General features: G+C 39.2%; 1 protein-coding gene and 1 pseudogene across 3 annotated transcripts in view; one reads left to right on the top strand and one right to left on the bottom strand.

The window, feature by feature from the left end:
• Nucleotides 1-22527, top strand: part of LOC118729614 (phosphatidylinositol 3,4,5-trisphosphate 3-phosphatase TPTE2-like) — a 54965-nt gene that overhangs the window by 12006 nt on the left and 20432 nt on the right. For all 3 annotated transcript variants that reach the window (XM_045588633.1, XM_045588632.1, XM_036457083.2), the window contains 5 exons: nucleotides 1344-1404; nucleotides 2929-3010; nucleotides 3111-3199; nucleotides 20681-20742; nucleotides 22442-22522. In XM_045588633.1, coding sequence (XP_045444589.1) covers nucleotides 1344-1404; nucleotides 2929-3010; nucleotides 3111-3199; nucleotides 20681-20742; nucleotides 22442-22522 — 375 coding nt within the window. The remainder of the gene's footprint in view (nucleotides 1-1343; nucleotides 1405-2928; nucleotides 3011-3110; nucleotides 3200-20680; nucleotides 20743-22441; nucleotides 22523-22527) is intronic.
• LOC118730205 lies at nucleotides 6368-7332 on the bottom strand (annotated as a pseudogene).

The raw sequence follows: 22527 nt of genomic DNA, 5'->3' as shown, positions 1-22527 counted from the left end.
TATAACTAATTTATAGATTATATTAAACATGATCCCCAGTCACTTAATTTTTCTGAGAACCCTCCTCCCCTGTTCTTTTTTTGTTATACTGAGGCATTTTTAAAACAGAAATTTCAGATTTTATGAAGACAAACTTAAATTTGTTGGTTTTTCATTGATTTAACACATAGTTCTTCCCCATCCAAAAATTGACTAATGTTCACTTAAATTTCTTAGAGATACTTGTGGGATTTTATATTTCATTTCTCAATATACCTGAACTCCTAAGAATTTTTTATGTAAATAAAACTGCTTACCCCCATAGTACCCAATACTATGCAGACTCAGAATGTTTATCTTTTTTATTTGACATGGATTAAGCAATTAATAATTTCATCACTTTGATACATTAATTTCTCATCATTGATGTTTCTATCTCTCTCTCCTCCCTTCCTCTCTGAAATAAATAAAAATATATATTTTTTAAATCACTACTTATTTCTTACTTTAAAAGTTATACATATATGCACATTATGTGTATATTCATATACACATAATGCACATATACTGTATATTTTAGAAAATAAGAAAACACAAAGAAGACAAAAATAGTCTCCAAATTGCCTCCACTTACCTAAAAGTTGACATAATGTGTTCATCTTTTTTTATCAAGCATATATAAGAAATCATACCACATGCTTTCTTTGCATTTATTTATTTAAATAATGTTGAGGTAGATTGTAATAATCAGATCATTACCTAAAAGAAATATCTATTCAGAATTAGATCTAGATAAAAACCACATATTATTTGCCGAGACCGGTTTGGCTCAGTGGATAGAGCGTCGGCCTGCGGACTGAAAGGTCCCGGGTTCGATTCCGGTCAAGGGCATGTACCTTGGTTGCGGCCACATCCCCAGTAGGGGGTGTGCAAGAGGCAGCTGGGCGATGTTTCTCTCTCATCGATGTTTCTAACTCTCTATCCCTCTCAATTCCTCTCTGTGTAAAATCAATAAAATATATATTAAAAAAAACCCACAAAAACACACACATATTACTGTGAATTAATGATTTGGTGCAAATTTACTTAAAGTTATTTTATCATCTAATTTCTTTTTTGGGTAGCTTAAACAATGTATATTTATATTTAGTAGAGGCCAATCAGAGTAGCTAAGAAAACTTTGTGGGTTTTTTAAAAACCATCAGTGGGTTAGCTGTGACTTGGAATGTACATTAGCTCATATTTCCAATGAACTAAGTGAGAGACCAATGAATAAAAGGTAATAACCATTTTAGGTTATTCCTAGAAAATGGCTTTTGTTGGTGTCAGGTGGATATATGTAAGATGTGTGTCATCTTTCTTAGGAAGTTGTGCGGTTCCTGGATACCAAGCATCGAAACCACTATCTAGTCTACAATCTTTGCAGTATGTACACGACTATATATGTTACTACTATAGGTAGAAAATAGATTACTACTTATAAGAAGATGATTCAGTTTTTGTATTTCATTTAATCATAAGTATTTGGCGGTAGTGGGAAGTGAGTTAAAAAATCTCCATCCTGTGCTGGGCCTCGTTGGTGGGACAGGCAGGAGGCTGAAGTGGAGTGGAGCCAGGTAAGGCAGAGTCTATTCTAATGGTATTAGGTTTAGGAAAATGTTTTTGTTCTTTTTGCCAATTCAACCAATGTGTTCTCTAACCCCCTGAGGGTGAACTGTGAGAACAGGGCTCTCACAAAAACAAAACCCTGTAAAAAAGCATTATATTCCACTTTATGTTTCTCTTGATTTTTTTTCTCTTCCTGTATATTAGACATTTGCAGGAGGCAAGCATTCTTGTTGGCCACATTTGCTTCTGCTCTCTGATGTCTGACTACCCTAGCATAATGTAATGAGCAGCCTGTTAGCGAAAGGTTGGAGTGGGCCGGGGTCACACACCTATGACATGAGGCCATAAGGTATCAAAAGAAGCTTTTATTTCATGCACCTGGGTGCAGGTGGGCTGGGTCCGACAAAGGAATCTGCAGAGACTGAAAGGAAAGAAAGATTTTTTATTAATCACTAGAGTCCCAGTGCACGGATTCATGCACTGGTGGGATCCCTGTGGAGTGTGGGAATCGGGCCAAAACCAGCAGTCCAACATCCCCTGGGGGGATGTAATAGTGCGCAAAGCGAGGCTTGCTGCCGCTCCACTGCAGACTCCACAGCCATCCTAGGGCGACACCCCCACACCCATGACTGAGAAGTGGCCACTCGTGCCCAGTCATTCCCGTGCAGGTCCTGGCCCACATGAGGAAGGGACGCTCAGGGAGAGTGTCCGCGGTAGAGGCTCATGCCACTGCAGCTGTGCTTGCCCGCCTTGAGTCCTGCATCTGGAGCCCACCAGTCAGCTGAGCAGCTCTCCCATGGTGGGAGTGCACTGACCACTAGGGGGCAGCTCCTGAATTGAGCATCTGCCTCCTGGTGATCAGTGCGTATTATAGCTACCGATCAAATGGTCGCTTAAGCTTTTATATATACAGATTGCTGGCTGCAAGCCATTCTGCTGATGTGAAGGTCTGGTCCATCATTGGTTCCTCCCAATACCAGGTGTCTTCTGGTTATCTAAGCTATGCGGTGCTCAAGGCTGCAAGCTTTCTGCAAGATATCTGTTAAGCACAATTAGTTTTCTCTGCTCCTTTTATTCTCTTTAAGCCTTTCAATTAGAAAATTAAAAGTAAGACCTGTTGAACAAATCAGAATAAGTTGGGCTTAGATTACTCAAGATGGACAAATCACTCTACTGTATTTTTTGATACTCTTAAGTGTCTTTTAGTATAGCAAGTACCAGTCAGAAAGCTCCTTTTAAGGTGAATAAATCATTTCTAAGAGAAAAGTATAACATTCATAACTTGATAATTTACTATGTTTATTAGGTATAGAACTATGACCTATGTGTCATTTTTTTTAGGTGAAAGATCTTATGATCCTAAGTACTTCCATTATAGGGTCCATCGAATCATGATTGATGATCATAATGTTCCCCTTCTGAGGTAAGTTTATGTCAGTTGACTGTAAGAAGAGGGCTAAATACAGTGGGCTTGATTTTTGGAAGTCTGCTAATTCAACTAAAAATCTTACATTTGAAATCAGTGAGATGGTGGAATTTTCCAAAGAAGCACAGAATTGGCTGGCTCAAGATGATAAAAACATCGTAGTGATTCACTGTAAGGGAGGCAAAGGTAAAAACATTTTATCTTTTTATTTCTGTTTTTAAAAAAATTAGAAAAATATATTAAAGTACAAAAACATACTGCTATTAATCAGTATTAATAGTTAACATTTTAAAATATTAACTTCAAGAGTAAAGGAAAAAGGGAAGCAGTGAGAGAGAAAAGAAGGAAAGAAAATAGGCATAAAAGAACTAAGAATGATTGAACATATTTTCCCTTCTTTATTGACTATTTGAGTTTTTTCATTTTTGATTTTTCAAAATATCAGTCAAAATAAAAGCTGTGTTTAACTTTAGAAATCATCAGACCCTTTAATTTTATTTTAAGATTTTTTTTAACTTTGTAAGAATCATTTATGGTTAAAAGAGCCAAAAACAATGATATTTCATAAAACAAAAATTATCTGAAATGTTTATAGCATAACTAGATGCCTAATGCATGAAATTTGAGCAAGCATAGGCCCTTCTTCCTCCCACCTGCTGGCACCGGCTTCCCCCTGGCACCCAGGACCTGGGCTTCCCTCACAGCCCCGGCTTCGTCCGGAAGGACATCCAGAAGGAAGTGCAGTCTAACTAGCATGTTATGCTTTTATTATTATAGGTTATCATAGATGATACAAAAAAGTTGATTTTGGTGGGGATAAAATTTTTTAAGCCATTTGTAAATACAACAAGTGAATTCCAGGAAAACACAATACTTTAATATTGCCTAATTGATTGAGTAGAATCAAGTTTTAGCCTTACATGAAAATTAGCTTCAAGCCATTAGTAGTTAGCAAGTTCTATTGTTAGTTCCATAGGTTGAAATATTTTATATATAATGGCAAATCACATTGCCGGGGTGATTAGAGAACATAGAAGTTGAACCATATGGAATTCCAGGACTGGTTTGTTTTTTGTTTTGTGTTTTGTTTGTTTGTTTGTTTTTACCATTTTTTACTTACAAAAATGTCCATTTCACATGGCTCATAGTGTAAGCAATTGATTTCAGTTTTCTGATAATATAGCTAAGTCTCTGTTTGAAGGAAAACATTTATTTCAAATTAAAATTTGTTGTTGTTGAGAGGGAACTTATTCTCTGTTCACATGTTTTTCAATTACAGTACAATTCAAGGATGTATTTAATTATGGCTTTCATTTGCATTTCTAATTACTAATTAGATTACCAATAAGATTGAGAAAGTGTTCATAGGTTTATTGGCGATTTGGATATCTTCCTTTGTAAAGTTCTGTTTAATTTCCCTGTCCATTTTTCTCCTGGATTATTTTTTTTTCAGTTGACTTATAGGAGTTCTTTATGCTTTCTGGATTTTCAGCTCTGCTATTTGCTATGTCTATTGCAAGAAACTTTTTATGCAATGTAATTTTCTTTTTCTCTTTCTTTTGAGTAGCACTTGGTTAACAGATCTTACTTCTAGCATAGTCGATGTACTGTATTGTTCTTTCTCTTTATAAGGTGTTTTTGTGTTCTGATGAGTTTCAATAGCATTCTCCTGTATTATTTTATAGAAGGTTCATTCCATTTGAAATTGATTTTTGTGTGTGATATGATGAAAGAATCAAGTTTCAACTTTTTCCATATGACTATACAATTGTTTCAGTACACTGATTGAACTTTCATTTCTTTTATTTTTTTTAAGAACGAAAAATGTCATTAATTAATTGCAATTGGTTCTGAATAAATCAAAACATACAACATATTTTCTTTTAAAATAGATTATGAAAACCAGAATTCTAAATTGATCCATTTAAAAACTAGAAATACATTATACTTAGTATCATTAATAGAATGGCTATCAGGAGCTTGTCATTTATAAACCAAGCAATGTAGTTTACATTCAGCAAACTTAATTTTATCAAATTTCCTTTAATTTCATAGACAACAATATGATACATATGAATAAAAAGCGCACAATAGTTTTGTATTACAATTTCAAAGTGTATAGAAGTTGGAAAACAGAAGTTAAACATTAGTATACTGACAGCATTTGTGAACTTTGGAAAAACTGTATAAAAACTTAGAATCCAGATATTAGCAAATGCGAAACTTTACTTTCATAATATAAAAATAATACTTTGAGAGGCAAATTCTTATTTTACTAAACAAACTATATAAACCTTAAAATAATCATTAAAACTCAACTTTAGAATTTATAAATATTAGCTATAAAACATATTGATATCACTTTTATAAATGTACCATTCACTACATTACAAAATAGTCTCTAGCATAAAATTGCTTTAAAAACCATTATTTTATTCTGATAAATCTTACATTAAATTGATTATAAAATCCTCTTGGAAAACTTTGGTATGCTTCTTCACAAGTTTTTTTTTAATACTCTAATATCTCTTTAAGGGCCTATAAACATTCCATTCTATTAAAGCACAACAGAATAAGTAATGTATACTGAACTGCTTGCATAATATAGGATAAAAAAGATCTGTTATATATTTGTAGAAAACTACCATTTCCAGAATAATAAAAAAAACCAACTATTTAAAAGTGTCAAACTTTTAAAGTTTTCTTTCCATTCTGATAATAAACATTACAAAAACACTGCACCCCATTCATGCACCTTAGATGTCTGTTAGAACAAGGCCTTCAATTTTGTTTTTCCCGCTCTTCAAAATGCTCTCAAGCCCAATAAACAAACTTAAGACCCATTTAAAAGACTTGACACTAGAATAAGTATATGTAATCAGAACACATAATTATTTATATTTAGTTATGCATTAGTTTTTCTTTTAGTAATTTAGAAATTATTGACAGAAATAAAATAAATACACATGCACAATATTGAAAAAAGTTAATTTTTGAAAACAGTATGAAATGCAGACCTATTTATAGGGTAAATTGATTTAATTTTGAAAATTTACCAAATTTTATCTTTTCTGCCATTTTTGGATTATTGACCACTACTGTAATGTAGAAAATTCAGATTAGTGAATGTTTACTTCCTGCTTTTTTAGTGTTTTGTGTTTTTTTTTTACAGAGTTACCAGTTGTGCCAGTACCTTCCTTGAGATAATTTTCCGCTATATCCTCTGTCACTAGTTCTCTTGCATAAGACTGTGAGTTGCAAAAGCCTAAATAAAAGCTTCATTTTTGACCTTTTAATTTTTGGAACTCCACTAAAAAGAAAAAAATCATTTAATTTTTAGGCATATCCCCAAAATATTTTCTTTCTCAAATATCAAACACTTTTATGGAAATAAACATCTTTCAAAGTTTTAAACTGTTCTATTAGAGTTTTATTTTGACTTTTCCAGGACTGCAACTCAATTTTCCAGGCATTTCACGTATTCTTTCTTCTTTGTACAACATTCTAGAACACTTCTCTGTTTTTCATCAACCTTATTCCTCTCTTCAGTGGGGGGTCATCTGTCTTAGTTGTCAGAAATGTAAGACTCAAATGAAATGTCATCACCACAGTTTGTGGCAGCGAATTTTCTCAAAGTGTGGCACAGATCTGACACGTCGGCATATCTCCTGGTGCAATTTGTATAACCACCTGGTTTCTGGGCACAAGTATTTGCTGTGCACAGTGGAGAATTGTTGTACCTTGTTGAGTACTGCCTGAATTCCTCATGGTTAGTGTCTGAAGTCCCTGTAATCCATCTGTGCTGGGTGGCCAGCTGTAAGGCTCCATTGGGGGCAATGGCAATGCCCTGTCCGGTGCTAGTCCGATAGATGGAAGTTGGGGCAGACATAGAAGTAACAGCAGAAAGTCCAGGATTTTCTGTCTCCTTTTCTGCCCTGTGTATCTTCAGAAGGCAGATCTTCCCAAATTTTTTTTCTATAAGATGGGTGCCTTGCTAGGATCCGTGGGCTTTCTATGAGGATCCTACGAGGTGAGTCCTGAAACTCTTCACTTTCTGATAAAGATGATACCACTTGCACATGGAGTGGGTGAATTACAGAAGACTGAGCCATCTGGATGACCCTCTGAATCTGTACTTGCTCTCTAGGAAGAGGTACAGCTTCTCTGGTGCAAATCCTCTTAGTGACATCTGTTGAGCGATATGAGAAATGTGAGCTCCCTGAACTGTTGAACTAGGCTGAAGTGCTGTCCGTAAAGTGTGAGTCTAGTGGGAATCTTCCATAGTCAACTGTGGCTGTCGCCTCGCCGCTCTCCCAGGCAGGAACGAGGCTTTCATTTCTTCACTGCTCAGCAGGACATGGTCTATTTCTGACTGTTCAATAGTCTTTCCTTTATCTATATGCCTGTAGTAAAACTATCTTACTTACCAAAGCTTTCTAATACTCCTGATTCCCTGTCAAGGGAGTTCACCTTCTTCACAGTCTTAATAGACCATCTACATTTCCATATAACTTTTATGATCAGCTAGTCAAACTACATACAAATACATACACTTAAGTACATTTGATTTTGATACAATTTTGTTTAGAATTGCATTGATGTGCAGATTGAAGGCAATTGAAATCTTTACAATACTGATTCTTTCATCCATGAAGGAAGATAGTCCCTCACTTAGTTGGGTGTTCTTCAATCTCTCTTTATAATTTTTTTCATTTTCTACACAGAAAACTTTCTATATTTTTGTTAGATATGTCCCTAGATTTTAAAGAATTGCATATGTCGCATTTTCCCCCAATTGACCACCTCAGACCATTCTCACCCCCAGAACAAGCCCCTACCATCCCAGTGTCAGTGTCCATTGGTTATGCTAATTTGCATGTAAACAAGTCCTTTGGTTGATTTCTAACCCCTCTCCCCTGCCTTCAGTCTGAGGTTGGACATTCTGTTCAATGTTACTTTGTCCTGGATCTATTTTTGTTCATCAGTTTATGTTTTTCATTACATCCCATATATGAGTGAGATCATGTGATATTTATCTTTCTCCAAATGGCTTATTTCACTTAGCATAATGCTCTTCAGTTCGATCCATACTGTGCAGATGGTAAAAAGTTTCTTCTTTTTTAAAACAGCACTTGGGGCACAGTGCATGAATTCATGCATCTTGAAAGGAACTCTGGGCCACGAGGTTGCGGTGGGCACAGGGGCAGATCTCGGCCCATCTTCCATGCCCCTGCCTGGCCCCTCCTACCATGGTCTCTGTCCCCTGCCTGCCAGCAGCCCCATTCATGCCACAGCTGCTCCCAAGTGCTGACAGTACAGAGTGACTGGGGCCAGCGACAGCAGTGGATGCGAGTGGGGCGGGTGCTGTCAGTGGGTACAAGTGGCGGCTGCTATCCTGATCATCCCTCAGGAGCAGGGGAAGGTGAAAAAGCTGCTGGCACCCTCTTACAGCACCAAGAGATGGGACTGGTGCAACAGACAGCTCCAGCACAGGCTGTGGATGTGAGTGGGACTGGCACTGGCAGTTGGTGCAAACAGTGGCTCCAGCGGTGGCTGCAGGTGTGAGCAGGGCCGTCACCAGTCACCAGCAGCGGGTACAAAAGGTGGCTGCAGGCCCAGATCACCTTTCAGGAGCAAGGGGAGGTGGAGAAGCCCTGAGGGGCAATCAGGCCTGGGAGCCGCCACTCACACCCACTGCTGGTGCCAAGTGATTGGGGTTGGAGTCAGGTGCTGGCAGTGGGTGCAAGCAGTACCCCCATCACTGGCAGCGGTACAAGTGCCTGGCAGGACCACCGTGCATGGGAGCAAAGAATTTTCAGTAACCACCAGAGGCAGTTTTCCCAAAACCACTTATTGAAGAGACTGTCTTGACTCCATTGTATGCTCTTGCCTCCTTTGTCAAATAGTATTAATTAATCTAAGAGATATGGGTCAATTTCTGGGTTCTCTATTCTATTCCATTGATCTATATGTCTGTTCTTTTGCCAGTACCAGGCAGTTTTGATAACAGTGGCTTTGTAATACAGCTTGATATCTGGTATTGAGATCCCACCTACTTTGTTCTTCTTTCTCAGGATTGCTGTAGCTATTAGGGGTCTTTTTTTATTCCAGATGAATTTTTGGAGAGTTCATTCTAGGTCTGTGAAGTATGCCATTGGTGTTTAATGGGGAGTGCGTTGAATCTATAGATTGCTTTGGGTAGTATGGACATTTAATGATGTTGATTCTACCAATCCATGAACACGGTACATTCTTACATTTGTTTATGTCTTTCTCTATCTCTTTTTTCAGTGTCCTGTAGTTTTCCGAGTTCAGGTCTTTTGTCCCCTTAGTTAAGTTTATTCCTAGTATCTTAATTTTTTGGTGCAATGGTAAATGGGATTATTTTTTTTAATCTCTCTTTCTGTAAGTTCACTATTGTGTAAAACAGTGTTTTTCAACCTTTTTTGGGCAAAGGCACACTTGTTTCATGAAAAAAATCACGAGGCACACCACCATTAGAAAATGTTAAAAAATTTAACTCTGTGCCTATATATAAAGTAATTCTCTTGAATAGGAATCAAATAAACACAAAGAAAGTATTTTATAATTACTTTATTATGAAATATTAAGTAAACAAAATAGTGAAAAATTATAAAATTCTTGTCTTGTCTGCACCTACGGCACACCAGGCAACATCTCGCGGCACACTAGTGTGCCGCGGAACAGCAGTTGAAAAACGCTGGTGTAAAAATGCCATATATTTCTTGGCATTTGTTTTGTATCCTGCTACATTGCTGAATTCATTTATTAAGCCTAATAATTTTTGATGGAGTCTTTAGGGTTTTCTATGTACAGTATCATGTCATCACGGATAATGACAATTTTACTTCTATATTAATTTGGATGCCTTTTATTTCTTCTTGTCTGATCGCTGTGGCTAACGCTTCTAGTGCTGTGTTGAACAGGACTGGTGAAAGCGGGCATCGCTGTCTCATTCTTGATCTCAGATGAAAAGGTTTCAGTGTTTGCCCATGGAGTATGATGTTGGCTGTGGGTTTGTCATATAAGGCTTTTACTATGTTGCGGTATGATCCTTCTATTCCCACTTTGCTGAGCATATTTATCAAGAAAGGTTGTTGGATTTTATCAAATGCTTTTTCTGCATCAATTGATATGACTATATGTTTTTTTTAATGGTTGGTAAAATTCACCTGTGAAACCATCTCATTCAGGGCTTTTATTTGTTGGATGTTTTTTGATTACTGAGTCTATTTTATTAGCAGTTATCTATCTGTTCAGACTTTCTGTTCCTTCCTGATTAAACCTTGAAAGATTGTATGTTTTTGGAAGTTTATTCATTTCTTTCAGATTGTTCAATATGTTGACATATAATTGTTTATAGTATTTTCAATAATCCTTTGTATTTCCCTGGTGTTGGTTGTCACTTCTCTTTCATTTTTTATTTTATTTATTTGGACCCTCTCTCTTTTTTTCTAGATGAATCTGGGTAAATGTTTATCACTTTTGTTTATTATTTTGAAGAACCAGCTTTTGGTTTCATTGATCTTTTCCAATTTTTAATAGTCTATTTTGATTATTTCTGCTCTGATATTTATTATTTCCTGTCTTCTACTCACCTTTGGCTTTGATTGTTCTTCTTTTTATAGTTCTTTATAGATGTAAGGTTAGATTGAGCTCTTTCTTGAGGTACACCTGTATGTTATAAATTTCCTTCTTAGAACTGTTTTTACCGTGTTCCATAGATTTTAGGTCATGCTTTCATTTTTATTTGTCTCAAGGTATCCTTTGATTTCTCTCTTGATCTCATTGTTAACCCATTTATTGTTTAGTAGCATGTTATTTGGCCTCTATGTATTTGTGTGTTTTTTAGTTTTCTTCTTGTAATTAATTCTAGTTTTATGTCATTTTGATTGGAGAAGATGCTTGATATTACTTTAATTTTATTACATTTATTAAATTTATTGAGACTTGTTTTGTGGCCTAATATGTGATCAATCCTGGAATATGTTCTATGAGCTCTTAAAAAGAATATATATTCTGTTATTTGGGGGTGAATTCTTTAAAATATCAATTAACTGTGTCTGGTCTAATATGTCATTTAAGTATGCTGTTAGCTTATTGATTTCTGACTAGATGAGCTATGAATTGATGTCAATGGGAGTAAAGTCCCCTAAAATTATTGTATTACTATCAATCTCTCTTTTTATGTTCATCCATATTATATAGTTAGGTGCTCTGATGTTGGGTGTATAAATGTTTGCAAGGGTTATATCTTTTTGTTGGGTTGAAGTTTATCATTATGCAATGACCTATTTATCTCTTATTAGAGCCTTTGTTTTAAAGTCTATTTTGTCTGATATAAGTATTGCTCCTCCAGCTTATTTTTTATTTTCATTTACATAAAATATCTTTTTTCATCTCTTTACATTCAGTCTGTGTGTCTGTTGATCTGAAATGGGTCTCTTGCAGACAGAATATATATGAGTCTTTTTTAAAAATATATTGTATATTTTATTGATTTTTTACAGAGAGGAAGGGAGAGAAAGAGGGACAGAGAGCTAGAAACATCAATAAGAGAGAAACATCAACCAGATGCCTCCTGCACACCCTCTATAGGGGATGTGCCCACAACCAATGTACATGCCCTTCACCGGAATCGATTCTGGGACCTTTCAGTCCACTATCTATCCACTGAGCTATATGAGTCTTTTTTTCTTATTCATATACCCACCCTATGTCTTTTGATTAGAACATTTAAACCATTTGCATTTAAAGTAAGTATTTAATTTCTTCACTGATACTGCTTCTAGAGCAATGAAAACAAAAGAGAAAACAAACAAATGGGACTAAATCAAAATAAAAAGCTTTTGCGCAGCAAAAGAAACCAACAAAACAATAAGAAAGCCCACTGCATGGAAGAACATATTTGCCAGTGTTATCACTGATAAGGGTTTAATCTGCAACATTTACAGGGAACTCATACAACTTAACAAAAGGAAGATAAACAACTCAATTTAAAAAAAAAAGGGCAACGGATCTAAACACATACTTTTCAAAAGAAGACATACAGAAGGCCAAGAGACATATGAAAACATGCTCAAAGTAACTAATCATCCTAGAGATACAAATCAAAATGACAATATGATACCATCTCACACCTGTCAGAATGGCTATCATCAACAAATCAACAAATGACAAGTGCTTGGCGAGGATGTGGAGAAAAAAGAACCCTCTTGCACTGCTGGTGGGAATGCAGACTGGTGTAGCCACAGTGGAGATCAGTATGGAGTTTCCTCAAAACACTAAAAATGGAACTCCCATTTGACCCAGTGATCCTGCTTCTAGGAATATAATCCAAGAAACTAGAAACACCGATCAGAAAGGATACACACACCCCTATGTTCATAGCAGCACAATTTACAATAGTGAAGATTTGGAAATAGCCTAAGTGCCCTTCAGCAGATGATTGGATTAAAAAACTGTTGTACATCTATACAATGGAATATTATGCTGCAGTAAAAAGAAGAAATTTTTTTTAAAAAAATATATTTTATTTATTTATTTATTTATTTATTTATTTATTCATTTATTACAGAGAGGAAGAGTGAGGGATAGAGAGCTGGAAATATTGATGAGAGAGAAACATCGACCAGCTGCCTTCTGCAGACCCCCTACAGGGATGTGCTTGCAACCAAGGTACATGCCCTTGACCAGAATCGAACCTTGGACCTTTCAGTACGCAGGCCAATGCTCTATCTACTGAACCAAATCAGTTTTGGCAAAAGAAGGAATTCTTACCATTTGGAATGACATGGATGGAAGTGGAGAGAATTATGCTAAGTGAAATAAGCCAGTCAGAGAAAGATGAATATCACATTATCTCACACATTTATAGAATATAATAAACACCGTAAACTGATGAACAAAAACAGATCGAGAGGCAGAGAAGCATCAGTTAGAGCCAGGCATCCTCAAACTTTTTAAAGTGGGGGCCAGATCACGGTCCCTCAGAGAGCTGGAGAGCCGGACTATATGAACTACTAATTCCTACTGTAACACCTCGGCTGCGCTCACTGCCCAAAAAACCTGGCGGGCCGGATCAGACTCCTCTGCGGGCCGCATGTGGCCCACGGGCCGTAGTTTGAAGACCCCTGATAAACCATTAAACCTCAGAGGGAAGGTAGGGGCGGGTGGGGTAAGGGGAGAGATCAACCTAAGGACTTGTATGCATACATATAAGCCTAACCAATGGACACAGACAACAGGGGGGTGAGGGCATGAGTGGGGTGTTGGGGGGTTACGTTGGGATAAGAACACACATGTAATACCTTAATCAATAAAGAAATTAAAAAAAATAAAGTAAGTATTGATAGGTATGTAGTTCTTGCCATTGTATTATTCATATTTTTATCTCCTTTTGTCTTTCTTAAAGAAGTCCCTTTAACATATCTTGTATTACTGATTTTATGGTGATGAACTTTTTTAATTTTTGTTCTGGTAAGTTCTTTATCTCCTTCAACTCCATATGATAGCCTTGCTTGGTATATTGTTCTTGGTTATAGGTTCTTATTTTTCATCACTTTAAATATTTTGCGCCAATTCTTTCTGGCCTACAAAGCTTCTTTGAGAAATCAGCTGACAGTCTTATGGGAACTGGCTAACTAATTTTTTTGTCTTGCCATTTTTAAAATTCTTTCTCTTTAAACTTTGGCATTTTAATTATGACATGTCTTAGTGTGGTCATTTTGGATTCACCTTGTTTGGGACTCTCTGTACTTCCTGGACTCATTTGTCTATTTTCTTTGCCTGATTGGAACGTTCTCAGTCATTATTTCTTCAAATCGGTTTTCAGTGCCTTGCTCTCCTTTTCTCCTTCTGGTACCTCTATGATGCAAATGTTGGTATGCTTGATGTTGTCCCAGAGGTCTCTTGAATTACATTCATATTTTAAAGCTAGGGGCCTGGTGCACGAAATTTGTGCACAGGTGGAGGGAGTGGGTTCCTCAGTCCAGCCTGCACCCTCCCCAATCAGGGACCCCTTGGGGATGTCCGACCACCCAGGGGGCCTAAACCAGTAGTCAGACATACCTCTTGCAATCTAGGACTGCTGGCTTCTAACCACTCATTTGCCTGACTGCCTGATTGCCCCTAACTTCCTCTGCCTGACTGCCTGAATGCCCTTAACTGCCCTCCTCTGCCAGCCTATCTCACTGCCAACTACCCTCCCCTGCTGGCTTGATCTTACCTCCAATTGCCCTCCCATGCCTGCCTTATCAACCCTAACTGCCTCTGCCTCAGCCCCCACCACCATGGATTTGTCTGGAAGGAAGTCGGATGTCCGTCAGTTGGCCAGTTGACCCAGTCTAATTAGCACATTACCCTTTTATTAGTATAGATAGATTATATAGGATAGGATTGCCTAAATTGGAGGGAGCCTTTTCAACAGGAGGGATGTTCTTGGCAGACAAAAACACATAATCCCTATATCTGGACTGATAGCCAGTCATATGTACTATACTACCAAATGGGTCATGAAAAAATTGAACCGCTTTCTTACACCTTACACCGAACAGCTGTTCACCCTAAAACCAACCCTTAGCCTCCACCTTAGGTTCTGCCTTTGTAGTTCACTCAGATTAGGTTCTGATTGGTCAGTTTCTATGCCAGTCAGTGTCAAAAGCTTCACCTCCTAGGCAGCCATTGACTCCTGACACTTCACCCAGATTTGATTCTGATTGGTTGGTTTCTATGCCAGTCAGCATCTCTGGGCCTATCTCCAGGTGGGGCTATCAGCAGCCCTGGTGGAGGCCCAGAGAAAAACAGAGGCGCAGCTGCTAGCAAAGCTGGGAGAGAAAGAGAGAGGCAAAGGCTGATCAACAGCTGCCACGGAGGCTGGGGATCAGAACCTGCCTCTCTCTCTGCAGGCCTCTCTCTGGGCCTGATTCACAGCCCCCTCAGCAGTCAGTGCTGGGTCACCAGGGCAACCAAGCATTGACTTCCAGTGTTTAGTGGAGCATTGGTCTTTATGAATCCTGGTTCTTTATATATATAGATTATTTTTTCTTTTTACTTTTCTGATTGGGTGTTTTCCTTTACCTTGTCTTCCGAATCTCTGATTCAATTTTCTGCTTCAACTAACCTGCTGTGATTTCTTCAAGTATATTCTTTATTTTAGTTATTGTGTTTTTCATTTTTTCTTGATTTTTTTTATCATTTCTACATCAGTTTTTATGTTTTTCTACCTCTTTTTTGAAGTTTTTACTGAGTTCATCTGTTCCCCTAATGCCACCTAGCATCCTTATAACTAGTGTATTGAGCTCTGATCTGGTAGATTGCTTATTTTGTTCCCTTTCTCAAGTTTTGTCCTGCTCTTTCATTTGAGACTGTTTCTTTGTCTCCTCATTTTTGCTGCCTCTCTGCCTTTGTATTTATGTATTAGGTAGATCTGCTCTGTCCCCAGACTTGGCAGGGTGGTCTAATGTAATAGGTATCCTGTTGAAAATTTGTGCAAGGGGATGGGGAGTGTCCCTGAGCCCAGCCTGCACCCTCTTCAATCTGGGATCCTTGAAGGATGTCTGACCACCTGTTTAGGCCCACTCCCATTGGGATCAGGCCTACACAGCAGCTGGACATCTCTCTCACAATCCAGGACTGCTGGCTCCCAACTGCCTTTCCCTACAGGCCTGGGTCCCTGCAACTGTCCTACCTGCTGGCCTGGTTCCCCCCAAAACTGTCCACTACTGTAAGCCTAGTCCGCCCACAACGGCCCTCCCCTGCAGGCCTGGAACCCCAAACAGCTCTCTTTTACAGGCTTGCTCCCCACTACTGCCCTCCCCTGCAGTCCTTGTCCCCCCCAACTGTCCTCTCCTGCTAATCTGGTCTCCCCCAACTGCCTTCCTCTGACACCCTGGTCACCCCTAACTGCCCTCCCTGTTTGCCTGATCACCCCAACTGTCCTCCCCTGCAGACCTGGTTCCCCCCCAATTGTCCTCCCTTGAAGGCCTGGTCCTCCACAACTGCCCTCCCCTGCAGGCCTGGGTCCCCCCCAACTTCCCTCCACTGCATGCCTGGTCTCCCCCCCCCCCCCCCCCCCCCCCCGCTACTGCCCTACCCTGCAGTCCTGGTCTCCCCCAACTGCCCTTTCCTGCCACCCCAGTCACTCCTAACTTCCCTCTCTGCTTGCCTAATCACCCACAACTGCCCTTCTCTGAAGGCCTAGGTCCCCCCGCAACTGCCCTCCCCTGCAGGTCTGGTTCCCCCAAACTGCCCTCCTCTTTAGGCCTGGGTTTCCCCCCCCCCCCCAACTCCCCTCCCTTGCAGGCCTGGGTCCCCCTCAGCTCCCCACCCTTGCTAGCCTTGTCTCCCCCAACTGCCCTCTCTTGCTGACCTGGTCACCCCTAACTGCCCACAACTGCTCTTCCCTGCAGGCCATCTTGTGGAGGCCATCTTGTGTCCACACGGGGGTTTGCCATCTTGTGTCTTGGAGTAATGGTCAATTTGCATATTACTCTTTTATTAGATAGGATTAAAAGTTGTGTGATTTTTCTCTAACAGTTCTCTGCTTTTCTGGTCTATGTGTATTTGATGTTTTTATATGTAAGAATGGAGGAAGTGGATGCCCAAATTAACCAAGTATTTGGCTTTTACAGAGTGGATAGAACAAAAGGACCCAGAAGCAAGCAAGGCAATGTTATGTGGCATTGGTAAAGCCAACAGTGAAATTGTTCATTGTGCATCTAGTTGAATGAGGAAGTGAAAACAAAACGAGAAAAAGGAGTTGTCATGGGACTGGATGTCATGATAAATTGGAAGAGTATAAATGTACATTCGTTCATATATTAAACACTAGGTATTGTATAGATGCAGGGTATTTGATAAGTATTAAGCAGACACATGCACTTCTTCTATGGAGACCACAGTCTATTGTTTACTAAGAAAAAAAATAATATGTATTAGATAGAGATACATGCAACTTACACACATACACACACACACACAACACACACACACACACACACACACACACACGCACACACACACTCACACCTACCACTCTTGGTGTCTGAAAAATCACCTCATAGATTATAGATCTGCTTATAGATCCAAGAATTTAAAATGTAAGTCTACACAGTGGGGATGGGTGATGGAAAAAGACTTAAGCTTAAGGGTTGTTATAAAAGGTCATATAAGCTGGCTTGCTATTTTGACTATGTGAAAGTTTCTTAAACTTGCAAAACCTCAGTTTCTCCTTCCTCACAGAGTTGTTGTAAAGATTATACGAGATATGTAAACCCAAATGATAGTTATCATTATGAAAGCCAAGAATTTTATTACATTTAGAGGTGCAAGAGGCTGGTGACAACTTCAGGGTAACAGATCTCTTAATGACTTCCAACTAACCAATTTAGGGGCTTATATGATGCTCTCATTCCCTCTGTGAGCTCGCCTGTTGGTGTCCTTTGACAGGCTGACAAATTGCAGCCAGAAAGCTTCTCAGAAGTGTGCCTGTCTGTTTCTGCTTCTCCAGTGTCTGCCAGTTCCATCTGTTATTATACTTACGTCAAATAATCTAAAATGTTAGAGTGAATGGAGCAAGTTATAGTTTTAGGAAACAAGTTAAATATTTTAAGAAGATTCAATAAATTGAGTGGCTACAACCATAATTGCAGCCAAGTAAAAGTGAAGTAAAACAATTGGGGGAAAAATTCCAGTAGTAAAATCTAAAGGGGTTCTGCTCCTAGATTGCTTTCAAAAATCGGAAAATAAGAATTATAGATGATGCCATGATTTATACCACGGACCTAGTCTTTCCAAGAAAAAAAATCTTCAGAATCTTTGTCTAAAATCAGAAATATAGTTAATAAATATACATTCATTTAAAGTGAAAATAGGCAGGGTTATTTTTATGATTCCCTGTTGTCCCTGACTTCCCTTGGTGAGAGGGCATTTACTGTGTATGCAGTTGTACTTATCCACAGGGATACAAATCTGCAAAAGTGCTTTTCAACTGGAAGATATCAGAGTTATAGGGACCCAAAGATCTCTCCACAATTGAAATATTAACAGTCCACATACAACTGAAAGCTGGGTTATTAAAAAGCTTTTATTTATCATAGCATAGGATGGTCCAAAGTTTTCTTTGGAAGAACTTGGCTTAGAATAGAGGTTTTCAAACTATGGGTTGTAAAATAAGTTTAGTAGTTTCTTTTAAAAAGCTAAAATAGAAAATAGGTTGCATCTCAAGTTAAAGGGATAAGTTTGAAATTGGATAAAATAAGTTCATCATATACTGGTAAGACAAAAGCTACAGATCATTATAAAAATAAAAAGCAACGTTTTTAACTCAAATTTTGTTTGTCAAAAATATGTATTGGAATAAAACATAAGAGACTTTAAGGAAAAAAGTAATATGTATTAGATAGAGATACATGCAACTTACACACACACACACACACACACACACACACACAATCACACCTATCGCTCTTGACATGAAATGACATGAAATCAAGGATTTGTTTTAAACCCAGGTATCAAACACTAGATACTTTATAGATGCAGGGTATGTGCATCTAAGTGCTATAGAAGTGCAAGTGCAAAAGAAGGAAGGAGAGAGGAAACACAGGAGAAAAAAAGGAAGAGAGAAATTAAAGCTCAATAGGCCCTTGTTGGGTAGCTCACTCGGTTAGAGAATCAACCTGATATGCCAAGGTTGTGGGTTTGATCCCCTGTCAGGGCACATGCAAGAATCAACCAATGAATGCATAAATAAGTGAAAAAACAGAATTGATGGTTTTTCTTTCTCCATTTCTTTCTCTCTAAAAATAAATTTAAAAAACCAAGTAAACAATATAATATGACTAGAGGCCTGGTGCACAAAATCCGTGCGCTCAAGGGGATCCCTTAGCCCGGCTTGTGCCCTCTCACAGTTCAGGAGCCCTTGGGGGATGTCTGACTGACGGCTTAAGCCAGCAGGCAGACACCCTTAGCACTGCCACAGAGGCAAGAGAGGCTCCCGCCACCACCACTGCACTCACCGGCCACGGCCTGGCTTCCGGCGAAGTGGCACTCCCTCTGTGGGAGCACACTGACCGCTAGGGGACAGCTCCTGTGTTGAGCATCTGCCCCCTAGTGGACAATGCGCACCATAGTGACTGGTCATTCTGCTGTTGGGCCAAAACTGGCTCTCTGACGTCCCCTGGGGTGTTGCAGATTGTGAGAGGACACAGGCCAGGCCCAGAGATCCCACTAGTGCATGATTGGGGCCAGGGAGGGACACAGGAGGTTGGCCAGCCAAGGAGGGACCTCAGGAGGGTTCCAGGGTGTGTCCTGCCGATCTCGCTCAGTCCTGATCAGCCAGATCCCAGCAAGCTAATCTGCTAGTCAGAGTGTCTGCCCCCTGGTGGTCATTGCACATGATAGCAAGCATTGAGTGACATTAGCATATCATTAGCATATTATACTTTGATTGGTTGAACTGACAACTGGAGGACCAGACATTTAGTATATTAGGCTTTTATTATATAGGATAATTATAGAATCTGTGAACTGGGTGTATGGGGTTCATTATACTGTTTTATGTTTTTATATCCTATCTAATAAAGAGTACTATGCAAATTGACTGTCACTCCAAGATACAAGATGGCCGCCCCCATGTAATCAAATATGGCTGCCCCCATGTGGACACAAGATGGCCACCACAAGATGGCCTTCAGGGGAGGGCAGTTGTAGTCATTTAGAGTGATCAGGCCAGCAGAGGAGGACAGTTGGAGGTGACCAGGTTGACAGAGGAGGGCAGTTTGGGGGAGGGGGGGAGAACCAGGACTGCAAGGGAGAGCAGTTGAGGGGAGAAGGCCTGCAGGAGAGAGCAGTTGGGGAGACCTAGGCCAGCAGGAAAGGGCAATTGGGGCGGGGGGGACCAGGCCTGCAGGGAAGGGCAGTTGTGGACAATAAAGCCAGCAGGGGGGCCAGTTAGGGATGACCGGGGTGGCAGAGGAGGGCAGTTGGGAGATCAGGCCAGCAGGAGAGGGTAGTTGGGGAGGACAGGGACCAGACCTGCAGGAGAGGGCAGTTGGGTATGACCAGGCCTGCAGGGGAGGACAGTTAGGGGCGACCAGACTGGCAGGAGAGGGCAGTTAGGGGCAATCAGGCAGAGGCAGGTGAGCAGTAAGGAGCCAGCAGTCCTGGATTGTGAGAGGGATATCCCAGATTAGAGAGGGTGCAGGCTGGGCTGAGGGACACCCCACCCCTGTACATGAATTTTATGCACCGGGCCTCTAGTATTTTATAACACACTTAAAAACTTTAAAATGAAAAGAATAATGGGTATTGAAAATGCTAGATAGTATTTGGGGTTCTAACCATGTTCTTTTATTGATGTTACTCTTCACTGGCGAATAGCTCTGTAGTGTTAGAATCCTAAGCAGAGTTGGATTCAAGAACAATGCACACAGTACATGTGCATTTATGCACATAGTTAGGAAGAATTCCTAGGAGAACCTTGGAGCAGTGAAACAGCTTTGGCTATTTCTGACTTGAAGTTTTCTGAACAAGCACCTTCAGAGTGAAAGAAAATAAATTGAAAATGACCTCTGGATATTGCTGAGAGTATTTTTATAACCACATATTGCCATGAATAATGAGCTAACTTCTTTCCTTTTCTAGGAAGAAGTGGAACTATGATTTGTGCCTGCCTTATTATCTGTGAAGTATTTACAACTGCAGAGGTATGAAAGATGTTACTACAAATGTGTATGCTGACTGCATTTATTAGTGCTGAAATGTCATTGGTAGGGTAGGATGATCATTTGAGTCATGGTACATAATGAAATTGTAATGTGAGAGGCTGTCATTAAAAAGCTTGATTTTAACTCTTCCTTGTTTAACTTGTGGTAGTTACAACAAGTTAACCTGGATACCTCTTACTCTGGGCCAGGACTAGGGTGATGTCAGTGAGACACTAAGTGCGCCATAGAAAAATTTATGAGAGTGACAAAATACTCATAGTCAAGATAAATAATATCCTCATGCAATATTTTTAAATGAAAATTAATGCCAAAAATCAATGATGTATGTATGCAGTATCAACATTTTAAATAAAGGCAGGATCCAATAGGGGCAAGATTAAGGTGAGGTGAGTAAGGTCAAATTATGCAGTGCAAAAAAGCTTGTCTCCTAGTCCTGTCCTACACTTATTCTGACCAATTATGGAACTTCCTCCTTTCTCACAAGAAGAATGTCAAGGTTGATTGGGTAAGTTCTCTAAAGGACCTTGATCCTTTGAAGGGCTAGGTAGAGATAAAAGGTGGTGTTTTCCAACTCAAAACAGTCTCTCCTGAGTGTTACTTTTGCATAGTCACTCTCTGTGGGGTCTCAGCCCTCTGGAAATTTCTGAGAAGACATGGTGGGTTGTTTCAATTCTGCTGAGAAGTTACCACTAAGAGGACACACTCCCAGTAGCTCTGCTCCTCACTTGGCCCACAGTCAAGTTAAGAGAAGCTGTGCATTATGCACCATGCCCAACACTCTAATTCCACCATCTTCTTTTTTCTAATTTGAGGCAGGTTATACAAATGGATGTTCTAGAATAGTGATTTTCAATCGGTGTGCCACAAGAATTTTTAAATTGTGCAATAACTGAGTGTTTAATCAAGGGCACAGACCTCTTTTCCCTTAGATTGTCATATTATAAAATGACAGTAGCCACACAACAATAGCTATCTGATGTGAATGAATCAAAATTATACCTATACTTTGTCAGATTGGCAAAAAATATGTATTTTTTTGGTGTGCTGCAGAATTTTGGTAATTAGTTAATGTGCCATGAAATGGAAAAGTTTGGGAGTCATTGTTCAAGGACAATGCTTTTTAAATTTTGCATTAAAATCTATTAGTGAATGATAAAATCAACGTATTGGGTTGTGACTCATACTTTTTTTAAAATAAAATGGAATAGATTAGGCAATATTAAAAGGTAAATATTGTTTTGTGAAATTGTGTTTCAGTTGTGTGTGTGTGTGTGTGTGTGTGTGTGTGTGTCCCCTAGCTTATTAATGTAGATTGTTGCTTTTAAATAAAACATTTTGGAAGCCTTAGACAGCGAGCCCCATGTGTTGCTAACTGGCTACATCCTCACCATAGCAGTCACCAGCTTTTCTTTCTGTCTTAATCTTCTCCATTTTTAAAATGGAAAGGTAGGAAGACAGACCAGATCACCTCTAAGGTCTTCCCGGCTCTAAAATTCTGTGTCTTTATGAATCTTGGAATGAGAGTGGCCTTGATGTGGCTTTGCTAATTTTATTTTGGGTAGCCTCAGGCCAGAGACTGCTGACTTCGGGGAATGTGTGCCCTTAGAAACATTAAGAATACCTTAATCAAGAGAGGAAAGTACAGATGACCATAATCGGATTGCCCTCATTTCTATAGGAAAGCCTTCGTTATTTTGGAGAACGACGAACAGATACAACCACCAGTTATAAATTTCAGGGAGTAGAAACTCCATCTCAGGTAAG

This window comes from Pipistrellus kuhlii, unplaced genomic scaffold (assembly GCF_014108245.1).
Source record: "Pipistrellus kuhlii isolate mPipKuh1 unplaced genomic scaffold, mPipKuh1.p scaffold_m20_p_3, whole genome shotgun sequence".
NCBI lineage: Eukaryota > Metazoa > Chordata > Mammalia > Chiroptera > Vespertilionidae > Pipistrellus > Pipistrellus kuhlii.
Note: the sequence above shows the minus strand (reverse complement) of the source record. Positions and strands in the feature narration are given on the sequence as shown.